Genomic DNA, 12,697 nt, shown 5'->3' on the forward strand with positions numbered 1-12,697 from the left:
ATGATGATGATAATGATAATGACCATATGAATATGTAGATAAATATAATATCACTGATTTTGATAAATACAGCAATGCATATGACAGAAAGGAGTAGAATCAGGCTAAGGAGGTCTTTAAGTAGTGGATTGGTTCAGGTCAATGATGATGATGATGACGATATGAATATGTAAATAAATATAATATCACCGATTTTGATAAATACAGAAATTCATATGACAGAAAGGAGGAGAATTAGGCTAAGGGGGTCTTTATTAAGCACTGGATTGGTTCAGGTATATGATAATGATGATGATGATGATGACGATATGAATGCGTAGATACATATAATATCACAGATTTTGAAAAATACATACATTCATATGACAAAAGGAGTAGAATCAGGCTAGGGAGGTCTTTATTAAGCAGTGGATGGATCCTGGTTGATGATGATGATGACGATATGAATATTTAAATAAATATAATATCACCGATTTTGATAAATACAGAAATTCATATGACAGAAAGGAGTAGAATCTGGCTAGGGAGGTCTTTATTAAGCAGTGGATTGGTTCAGGTCGATGATGATGATGACGATATGAATATGTAGATAAATATAATATCACCGATTTTGATAAATACAGAAATTCATATGACAGAAAGGAGGAGAATTAGGCTAAGGGGGTCTTTATTAAGCAGTGGATTGGTTCAGGTATATGATAATGATGATGATGATGATGACGATATGAATGTGTAGATACATATAATATCACAGATTTTGATAAATACATACATTCATATGACAAAAGGAGTAGAATCAGGCTAGGGAGGTCTTTATTAAGCAGTGGATGGATCCTGGTTGATGATGATGATGACGATATGAATATGTTTTTAAATATAATATCACCAATTTTGATAAATACAGCAATTCATATGACAGAAAGGAGTAGAACCGGGCTAGGGAGGCCATTATCCAGCAGTGGATTGGTTCAGGTCGATGATATAAGAATGATAGAAATAGGTATAATATCGCAAATTCGTTAAACCGATAGTAGTAGAATCAGGTTGCGGAACCCTTCATCCAGTAGTGGATTGATCCTAGTTGATGATGATGATGATGATTATGATGACGATATGAATATGTAGATAAATAACATTAGAAATTCAATACTGTCAAGAATACAATCAACGTAGAGAGGCCTTCATCCAGCAGTGGATTTATTGAGGCTCGTGATAATAATGGCATTATATATAGATAGGTAGATTTTGATAAATATAACAATTCATGTGTAAGTAAGGAGTAGAATAAGGCTGAGGAGGCCTTCATCCAGCAGTGTATAGGTCAAGATTGATGATGATAGGGACGAAAAAAATAGGTAGATATTATACAATATCACACATTTTGATAACTATAACAATTCGTATTAATTTCTTTCATTGTTTGCAATGGCAACTTTTTTAGTATGGAAATTAGTAGCCTAGGTAATTATTCAATAACAAAAATAGTGGGTGAACAGCCACAAAGTATTTTAAAAAAATCAAATTTCGAATATCACATTATCTATGAAATGGCCGTCAGTGGCGTACCCCGCTGTCAAAAGATATTATACGTATTAAATTGTACCAAAATTATGGTTTTTTCACCGGAAAAAAGTGCGCCAATGCCTACATTACGATATTTGAATAAAAATAATCGAATTCGTTTGTCAAATAAAGGATTAGAAGGTCTTAAGCGACAAAGACGTCATTCTGACAGGCGTGGACAGTAAATATGGCGATCGTATACGGTGTGTAAGAAAATATCGGATATAAACGTCAAGTACCTGTAAAATCATTGAAAATTTGTGAAATGTGGTCAATTCAAAAGGTAGATGAATCGGTAGCGCACATTTTGAAGTGAAGATGTAAAAATAACAATAAAATGTCGCTTAAATGAGCCGTTAGTGCGTTTTCCAAAATCTCTTAGGATAATAATAATGAAAGATTATAACATTGATTTAGTCGACATTGATAATATTGATTTCATTTATTATTGTCCTATTTGGTCACATTTGTCACGCTTATATGATTGTCCCATATAATGATTACATATTATATTATTGTCCCATTTGGTTACATTTGCCACTGGGCTCGATTTTGTTTCATTTATCACATCATTATATTGATTTAATTTATAATTGTCCCATTTGTCCTATTTGTCATATTTTCCACTGGGTTCGGTTTTGTGTCAACTGTCGAACCATTACAACATTGATTTAATCGACATTGATTATATCGATTTCAATAAAGTGGTAATAAAATCCGTTACTACTTAAATTAATATATATTAATATATTTTTCATGAGCGATCGATTGTCCGTGTGATTAAAAGCTATGAAGAGGTTTTTAACCAGAAGTCAATCAATTCCGGCTGATGATAATGAAGTATCTTATTACCAACAATACACACAAGGATGTTTCTTCAAAGATAACCAGTGATTAACCAACAAATAACAAGCTAAATCATAGAGAATTATAGAGAAACATAGTATGATAATGTTACATAAAAGGCTAGTATCAAATACAATACCTATATAGCTTATAACGTGTATTTGCTTACCAATCAGGCGCCAAAAGAGCTGTCAGACATCCGTAGAGTGTTCTCCAAGATGCTCGATGAGCCAACAAGGCCACCAGGAGTTCCTGCCACGGTGCACCCCCTGATCTGAACATCAGCTTCATCTGACGAAACAAAAAAAAAAAATACAAAATCAATACATTAAAAATACTTCAGAAAATGTAATCATTAGAAAAAATCTTTTTGAAAATAGATATGACATCTAGCGGAGTTCGAAGTGGTTATATATTTTCTGTGTTACGGTGGTAATACCACGGTGGTCGCGCTGGACTATCACGCCGTGGGTCTCAGGTTCAAATCCTGGGTCTGGCAAGTACACATATTGTTTTTCAATTTGTGTGTGAGTCAGGGTATGGACCTAATAAGTTGAGCAAGCGGCTGACATCCATTTCTCGTAAAAAACAAAATCTGTTAATACAAACCTCTACTCTGTGGAGGCCCATATGATCCTATTAGGATCGGACATGGTCGGAAAATATATTTTCTGTGTTGAATGAATTATTTCGTTATTAGTTTATTAAATTATTAGCAAGTGCAAGTACGTTATAACTACAATTTGGAGACTAATTTAGTACTAATTTAGTGATTAAGGTAATATTAATAGTTTGATTTAATATTTTTTTTTCGACCATATTCGATCCTAATAAGATCATATGGGCTTACAAGAAATAGATTTCAGCCACTTGCTCAACCTATTAGATCCATCTGACTCATACACAAATTGAAAAACAATATGTGTACTTGCAAGACCCAGGATTCGAACCTGGGACCCACAACGTTATAGGCCGACATTTAAGCCACGCGGCCATTTTGGGTGTCTAAAACTGTGTGATTCTATATCTGGGTGATTTAAAATACAAAAGCCTAATTGGCAGACCATATGGGATCGAATCCCGTTGGGTATCGTATTTTTTATAAGATTTTTTCTAGTGGTTATAATATATTTGATCTCAAATTATGTGTCTTCTATTCATACCACTTAATTATTAGATGGCTGTTATTTTTTACAAAGTTTTTCTTAGCTCGTATTCTTATTTGTCCGGTACAAATCTTGCAATCGATTTTTAACTAACTTCCCAACTAGCTAGACATTTGAAACTTTTAGAATATATCAGAACACGATGCCAATATATTTTTTTAATACTTTTAGCCATCTTTAAGTAGAATTGAATTCATTTTCAGTTAATTCTGTTTTGTATGAAAAGTTATTTCGACACCATTATTGGTTGCTAGGGGTCTGGGGTCCTATAACTAAATTATTAATATATACGTGCGTTACTATGGGAATCAACATGACATGTCAAAATGACATTTCAGTATTATTTCTATCAACTACAATTTTTTTTGATCGTTTAAGCTAGTCAAGTGAAGTTTATATGATTCAACAGAAAATTTAAAAAGTTATTTTTATCTTGTAATTATGTTTTAATTTTGCCACTAGAAAATCGGCCAACTAACAAACACATTAACCCAGTTATTTAACAAACCTGAGCTTTTGGATCATCTCCGAGTAGTTCGGGCTGCAGGTCTGCCATCCAGTCGATGATTAGTCCAGCAGCTTCCCCGCCAGTGGCCAGAGTCAAATTGCCACCCGGTTTGATATCTGTTCCGGGCTCACTTTTCATTCTGAGGATGTTGCCAGCTTGCTGCTTCTCTAGAATCGTCACCATGGCCTCCATGAGGGTCTTGGTGTCGTGCGTATCAATCAGATGACGGCCCATGTGCTCCAGCATGTTGATAGGACACGATTCCAGTGCTAAAAGGATATTAATATATGAGGACACTATATAATCAAATATCCGGATGGATTTTCAGTACATCATTTTCAGAGTGACCATTTTTAATTGATTGAAACAGAAATAAGGAAAATGTGTATCTTGGCAGAAATTCAAAATCTTTATGCTAAACATCTTCAAGTACATCTTTACCTACCAGTCATATTTTTTTTTTACCATGTCCGATACCAAGAAGATCATATGGGGTTTGTTTTGAGGTTTGTATTAACATTTTGTTTATACGAGAAATAGATATTAGCCACTTGTCAACCGATTAGGTCCATACTATGACTCCAAACACACATTTGCCAGATCCAGGATTCGAACCTGGGACCCACAACATTATAAGCCGTCGCGTTTGCCGCTCGGCCATTGGCCACTACTCGGCCCCTACTACCGCCCCCAAGATTATTAATCGCGATAATGCCATTTTGGAAAACACTGCATTAACTCTAAATAAAGGATCTTTGTTTGAATATTGCTCGATTAATTTTAACTATTTCTAGATGAAAAACCATTATAAAAATAAAACACTTACTATTAACCAAGAAGTCTTTGATATTCGTCACACCGGGTCTACGTTTAAATTCATCAAATGTAACAGCAACTGTCTTCTCAATATCACTATTGGCAATACTGCGGTCTCCGGTGAGGATAGTCTTAGACTTGCTCTCAGCGAATGACTTGAGCAGGGAAACCAATGGACCGCTGGCCGCCTGGTAGTGGCCCAGGAGAGTCTCACTAATCTTGGACAGCGGCTCGTGGAAGGGCGTCTGCCGGCAGTGCAGGAGAACTCTCACCAGGGGACAGGAGTACCTCACGTACTTGAGGAATCCGCTCGCAAACTGGTAGCATTTTGGACTCTCCAGAATGAGGCCAAGATAAATCACAATGCACTGAATGTAGGGGCAGTCGGTGAATGCAAATTTCGGATTGGATGTGATTTTTACTTCGGTGGAGATTATCTGAAAGTTAATTAAATGCAATATGATTTAAAAATATAACATAAATCTCTTTTCGTGCATTAAAACTATATTCGTGTTTTTAAAGTATGTTGTCAAATAAACCAGGGAATGGTAACATGGGCTCATGGAGGCTATATGTTTTTATCAGTGTTCCAATTCTCGTTGACTAAAATATGACAGATGAACAAACGAGGCCATTTGACATATAAAAATGTTATATTATTTGCTTTAAAATATTTTCCGTAAAATTTGGAATTTGAAATGTAAAAAAATAACCTGTGGTGCAATTTTATATAGTAGTTGTATACCTTTCAAAATTGGAATTTTATTTTAAGTACTATTTAAACAATAATGATTTATAAGACCGGTTGTGAGATTTTTCACAATTGGTGACCATTAAGAATTTATAAAACAATGTCAACCTAAACTTCCCTCACATATGTATCACTCCCTGCGTAGCTATTCTTAACAGTTATCACTTTAGCATGTTTCCGTTATTTTCATTGGTCCAAATTAACACGGAAGGCATTCCATTCACAAAGCAATTATCGGCGGCCATCACCAATAGTTGATAAATTCGTAATACGGCAAAAATTTTGGTTGGTAGACATGTCGGTAAAATTCGTGTATGTGCGTGCCGGCGGATACGTCCGAACCCAAGAATTTTGTATTGACATGTCAACATAACCTACAATTTTATTAGCCATGCCATTGCGATTGCAGCAAAACAAATATATTATGTTATTACTAGCCGCTACTAGTCACTCGATATTCGACAGCTCGCCGGGAATCATAAATTAAGACGACGGATATTGCATCTCAATTCTCAATATGTAAAATTGATATACTCTGTCTCACTCTACAAGTTAACACAGCCAAGAGAGGGGCTGTTAAAAGATAGCATTTTTGACAGTTCAGACGGTTAACTTATCTACATAATTACCTGTTTGAATACGTAAAGTGATAAATGTGATATATTTATCACAATTAGCTCTTTTTCGATGTTAAGTGATATGTTAGAATAGGCCTGCTGAAGCGATTTAGTTAAACACAGTTATTGCCCTCCCAGTTTAAAAACAACTGGCTCTCCTGATTTCCAAGATAGTATGTAATGTCGCCCACAATAGCCAAGCGGATAATATATCGGCCTATAACGTCATGGGTCCCGTGTCCCTAAGCCCATATTATATTCTTAGGATCGGACATGGTTCAAAAAAAATGTAATGTTATGTCACAGGAAGTCAATTAGACAAAACCACACTAGTATCCATACAGTGGCAAGTAAATAAATCTCAAAAATCTCTCCAAAATAAGGCCGCAACTGAAATAATCGATCCACTCTCGAGCTGCTTCGAACTAAGAAATTAATTATAAAGAAATTTGCAGCATTAACATCTAGAGTTGAAATGCATGTCGCAATAATTTATTAATATCCAGATTCCGATAAAAACCTTTTGCAATGAAACAAATGCCTTGTTGATGTTTCCCTCGTAGGTGGTCGCTCCCATAAAGGTAGTAGCGAAGAGTGGCCCCACTTCCTCCAGCAGTATCTCTTTGGTGTCAGTCTGTGTCCCTTGAGTCAGCAGCTTCCAATCGTTGTCGGTGTTCGATCCGTACAATGGCAATTGGGGCAGAGGGTCATCCACTAATACTGGCTCTGTGAAGAAATTTTTCGAAAGCTGAAGTATGAAAACATGTCTCAATTGAAGGCAAGCAGATGGTTGATTTCTTTTTTTAATTGTGCTTTATTCTATCGAATTTTGACAAGCTAAATGTAATGGCTCTATTCATCTTGTACTAGTTGTGTCAAACTGTCACTTGACGAGAATTAGCTGTATGCCGTGTCAGTGTGCATTTACCATTGATGAGTGCACAAGTGCCAGAAGATGCCGAAAGGCGAAACCTACATTGCATAAAATGACTTAAATGGAATAGTACAAAACTTAAATCAATCAGAATTTTAATATATATGTAAACATAATTTTGAAAAAACTTCTGAGAAAATATATTATATTATAACCAATAGAAAAAATCTTTTTGAAAAAAGTAACCCCGCAGGAAGGAAAGCCGATAGCCAATTATAGCTCTATTTAAAATTCTAAAAGGGAAAGAATTCAGGAGAGTTCGATCCGCAGTGAAACAACTCGGAGAGTAGAGCTGAGTTAAGTTTGAACAAGTTGAATGTTTTGAGTTAAATGATATTAGAATCTTTTACAATAGTATAAATATGAAATAGTAAGTAAGTAATATTAGTGACGCTTAGTTCATGTACAAGGGTTTATATGTGTGTAGTAACACAGCTAGATAGGGTGGATAAATTGTTGTTAATCAATAATATAATATTGAAAAGATATATTCCAATAGTCGAAATCATAATTAGTAACTTAGGGTGTCGATGAATTAAACAAAGGACAATTTATAGTCATTAGGGAGATATCATATAAAGGGTAGTTATGGATACATTACAGAACAAAATGAACATGTCACTCGACACAAAATAGCTACATGCGTAACACGCTATAATAAAGCAAGCCGGATAATACACTAAACAATAATCAGTGGCAAGATGTTTTAAAAGCTGATGCACGATTTATTACGTATCTGATATTTTTCAAATTTATCAACTGACTAACCTTCAGGATAAACAGGTTCCTGCAGCCCGAGAGCAGCGTAGAAGCGGCGACCACCTCTCGCTCCGCGTCTCCACTGCACGGCCACCAGTTGCGCCATGTAGGGACGCTCCACCACCAGATTCGCCGTCGTCTCCGCAGAGCACTCGTCCAATGCACTCAGCAATGCGCTAGCCAAAAATTCAAAATGTCAATAAATCACGTAATATTTTTTTATTCAATTCTGAAGAGTGATTCTTTATCCTAGAAAAAAGTTTTTTTTTTGAAAAATCTCAGAAACAAACATACTAGAAAAAATTCTAGATGGTGCTACGGATCAAGTCGTAAAGCCTTGGCTGCTTCTACCAATATCTTTCAGTCCAGGACCAGTCATAACACTAATATAATTCTACAATATATTTTTACATCAGTATGATGACTACTAATTAATCACAAAACACATTCACTGCTGACCAGTTAATTACTAGTTAATTACCACACTTAATTATAATGCTAATAGTATTTAATGGCCACCTAATGGCCACGCGCCTAGCGACAACAATGCACTTAATACGTTTTACCTCTGATAAAATGATTATTAAAACATTGTACTGTATTAATTGAGTTGTTTAAAAGCAAAAACGCCACTGTCCATAAAGATACGAAGATGACACACATGTACAAAGTAATCTTATATTCTTGTCTACATATAAAACCCAACAGATTAAATACAAAATAAGGAAAAAATAGTAAAAAAATAATTTAAAAATGGGTTTACATGCAGTCACCACTGTGTATAATAATTATGTAATGGCATGCAAATTTGATTTTTCATGAAAAAATGACAAGGACAGAGGCGTTTTTGCTTTTAAACAACTCAATTACAATCATGATAATGTTGTAAAACTTAAATATTTTGTGAATTTATAATATAGTATTATTTAATGAAAATATTTTGGAGTTGGTTATTATAGATGTACCATAATATCATGGTTGTGATGTCATCTAGGGCAGTGCTTCCCAATCTTTTTTGTGTCACGGCATCACAAAACTTTTGCGGCATACTGAAGAATACTTACGTACCAAACTGTCACTTTTTTCAGATTCTTAGACAAGACAAGCGTGACATATATCGTATATATATATATATATATATATATGTTTTATTCTGACTCATTATTATTATCATTAACCTGTCAATCTGTCACTGTCGGACGAAAGCATTCTCGAGCTCCCTCTACTCACCATTCCATATTTTTCACTGCCACATAATTTTGCTAAATCTTATCAATCCAGCATCCTATTGGGACAGTCAATTGTCCCTGTTGTGCGTTTGGTGGATCTTACCGCGATATATGACCGCAGCATGTATTTGAGTTGGGTTGAATAACCAAAGTGATAACAACTCGCAATGCCTACGACTCGCGGTGGGTACATGGAATAAGGCTGCAGATTCAGGACAATAACAAGTCATCAACACCTGCATCGTAAAACTCGACAAACGACACGAATACGAACGTTAGAACAGCGAATACTAACCTCATAGAGTTGATAGGTATTCCAAAACTTTGTATAAACAAAACTAACTGAGAAGCTTCGAGATCTTTGAGGCCGGCCTGGATGAGCACCGGTTGGTTGGAGCGCATCATCTTGAGCTTGAGCCAGTCAGGGATGAGCAGCGCCTCCTCCGAAGTGTCCACAAGGTATGCCTTGGGGGCGTTCGCACCAAACCAGATTGACAAAAACCAATTGAATATTTCTTGATCTTTATCGACTGAAATACAAATTTTGAAAACATTGATTTAAAATTACAAAAAGATGGTCGTCAAAATTAGTAGACATTTAAATAACACATCGAATCCAAATTTCCACATGTGTAGTAATGTCATTTCTATTTGTAGCTTGATCAGTAAAGCTGATCAACTGGAATATGATGAAAATGATAAAAGATACGTTTACGTTTTGTGAGGTATGTAGTTGTATTTTCAATAATCGGATGTTGCATTCTTAAATCTTGTGTATGAAAATTATTTATCTAATCCTAATAAGCACATATGAGCCTCCACAGAGTGGAGGTTTGTATTAAGAGATTTTTGTTTTTACGAGTAACCTATTAGGTCCAAACTCTGACTCAAATACAAATTGAAAAACAATGTGTACTTGCCAGACCCAGGATTCGGACCTGGGACCCACAACATTATAGGTTGACGCTTAAGCCGCTCGGTCATCGTGGGGTATATTTTATATAATGAGCACCCACACACGGTTGGATGCGGGAATGTGGCAAAAATCTTTGCGGATTATTTGGATGATGCGTAACATTTGTTTAAAATTTCATTCCCCAAACAGACGTAGAATATTATTTTCATTTGCCTACCAATCAAAAGATTACGACACATTCTAAATATTTTGATTCTCTCCCTGTGTTTATCCCAATAAATCAGTTCTGTCATGTCACCAATGTTCATCCTGATATAACCCCACATTCACAAAAACATTCCACCCTTCACTCTCACGATTCCCCTTGTACTCATCCGAACCCAGAACTTGGTTTGTTAATCTCTTGCTGATTCTTCCTGGCACTAAGGACATGTGTGTTTTAGCCTCCTCTATCATTCAGGTCTGTCCAAAGATGCTTCCCTCCAGTTTTGTACACCGAAGGTCTTTAAATCTAACTCGGGATTATTCCTCCATATTATATGAGGTCTTTGTTTGCCTTCCCTTCCCTTCCCGAATGTCAGTTTCTTTGTCATGCGTGACTTGTCTATCCTGTGTAATTACTGTTAGAGGAAGAGAGTCGCAAATATGGCCTCCTTATTATTAGGAATAAGACCAAGTTAATGGTTGTCCATCAGGCTAACCTTCTACCAACAGCAAGTACACTCCAAAACCTAGAAACAGTCGACGAGTTTGTATATCTGGGATCGACCATCAGTGGATCACACAGATTGCAAAAAATGCGATGACACGTCTTAGCACTATATGGAAGGATCGGGGAATATCGATTGCCACAAAAATGATGCTTGTGCAAACATTGGTGTCCTCGATATTTTAATACGGGGTCGAGTCGTGGACCCTGAAGACAAGGGAATGGAAGGCAATTGATGCCTTTGAGATGTGGTGTTGGCGCCGAATGCTTCGTATTTCTTGGACGGAGCACAGGACGAACCAGTCAATCATCCAGAGACTGCAGATAAAGGAACGGCTCTCGACAGTATCTCTGAGACGAATTCTGCAGTTTTTTGGACATATTGTCAGGCGCGGACCGGACAACCTGAAGAGACTGGTGGTTTTGGGTGACCTCCAGGGAAGGCAAAGCAGAGGAAGAGCGTCTGTCTGCGCGCTGGAGAGACCACATGAAAGAACTGACTGGGGGGGCACCATCCATTCTGCCCTGAGAGAAGCGGAAAATCGAGAAGGATGGAAATTCTTGGTCGCTCAAACGATGACGAAATTCAAATGTTGTCACGATCCTCAGCCATCAGTGTGCAACCAAGAAGAGTAATTACTGTAAATGGCCAGGCCATCTAAAACAAAATGCCTGCGGGACAAAGCATATTCTCCAACCTGACTGCGAGTCATTAATGAAACTGAAGATATCACGCAGCACACTCTCGTGAAATGATCCCTACACTCTTTCCATGTTTTCGGTCAGGCACCAGCTTTCTGACCCATATATGTTAACTGGTCATTACTTCTTACAGGGTGCATTTCAAGTGTCAGTTCAATACGTTGGAACTTATGATTAATGATAATCGTATGCACTGTTATGGTAATGTTAGATATTGTTTGGTTTTTATTATTCGTCTCCCACTATTTGAACATAAAAGTGATGTGCTAATGTTTTACATTTTCACAGAGCATCTAATGCCATTTTGTGTCGTTACTATTTTGGTACAACCACGCCCACCAGCTACCTAACTAGTCAACGAGGTGAGTCAATACAAACGAAGGGCTGTTAGTTCAGATTATGACTCACATTTACTGGGTCCATACGTCAGAAGCATAATCATTGCGTGAACGACGAGAATGTAAAGAGTGCACTCCTCTCCGGACGGCCACTGCAGGAAGATCTGGTCTTGGCTGGAGCACCAGTCGTACGCTTCTTTCGGGGGCTCTCGAACCTTAAACAGCATTTTCTTAAAATAAAACAACAGTGTTATGAAATATTAATTCACCTGGCGAGTAAGCTATCGTGTTTTAATTAAACTTGAATTTTAAGTGGCTTACATTATTTCTCGTACTATTATTAATTTTAACGGCATTACACATTCATAGATCTAGTGGCTTTTCGCAAACTACTGAGATTATTTAGTATCGTTAAAGTTACAAAATATTACAATGGCGAAGGGTGGAGTTAGGCTGTTAAGATCAGCCATAAATAGTGCTCACTAAACTTTGTCAGTCATACGTATTTGTTTTCATTGAAATAAAATTACAATTTACAGATGGTGTTGGTTAGATTTAAAAAATCAATTAAACCCTGCAAAAACCAGCAATAATAAAAATAATAGTCAAAAAATACTCGTCTATCTATAAAACATCTAAAATTATGCTATTAAATCATACATAGCTTTGGATATTTTATAGATAGAATAATATTTTTTATCCATTATACTTTGGTTTAGGCAGGGCTTAATGAATTTAAAAATATTTACCAACAATATGTGTAATATGTATTCTTAATCCAACGAAAACAAATAAGCATGAATGAAAATGCGTGCACAATTTTGTCATGTTGCCAAAATATAC

At 36.2% G+C, this 12,697-nt stretch overlaps 1 protein-coding gene across 2 annotated transcripts in view; it reads right to left on the reverse strand.

Annotated features, from left to right (window-relative positions):
* IntS1 (integrator complex subunit 1) overlaps nt 1-12,697 on the reverse strand; it is a 59,551-nt gene that overhangs the window by 12,401 nt on the left and 34,453 nt on the right. The window contains exons 20-26 of one of the 2 annotated variants that reach the window (XM_085948445.1): nt 11,925-12,069; nt 9,485-9,719; nt 7,970-8,136; nt 6,788-6,993; nt 4,910-5,336; nt 4,084-4,352; nt 2,579-2,700 (exon numbers count right to left, since the gene is read on the reverse strand). In XM_085948445.1, the coding sequence (XP_085804571.1) occupies nt 2,579-2,700; nt 4,084-4,352; nt 4,910-5,336; nt 6,788-6,993; nt 7,970-8,136; nt 9,485-9,719; nt 11,925-12,069 (1,571 nt within the window). Of the gene's footprint in view, nt 1-2,578; nt 2,701-4,083; nt 4,353-4,909; nt 5,337-6,787; nt 6,994-7,969; nt 8,137-9,484; nt 9,720-11,924; nt 12,085-12,697 lie in introns of both variants that reach the window. The other variant, XM_085948444.1, reaches the window with a different exon arrangement.

The sequence above is a fragment of the Rhyacophila brunnea genome, unplaced genomic scaffold, assembly GCF_057557595.1.
Source record: "Rhyacophila brunnea isolate RB1 unplaced genomic scaffold, BYU_Rbru_1.0 scaffold_20, whole genome shotgun sequence".
Taxonomy (NCBI): Eukaryota; Metazoa; Arthropoda; class Insecta; order Trichoptera; family Rhyacophilidae; genus Rhyacophila; species Rhyacophila brunnea.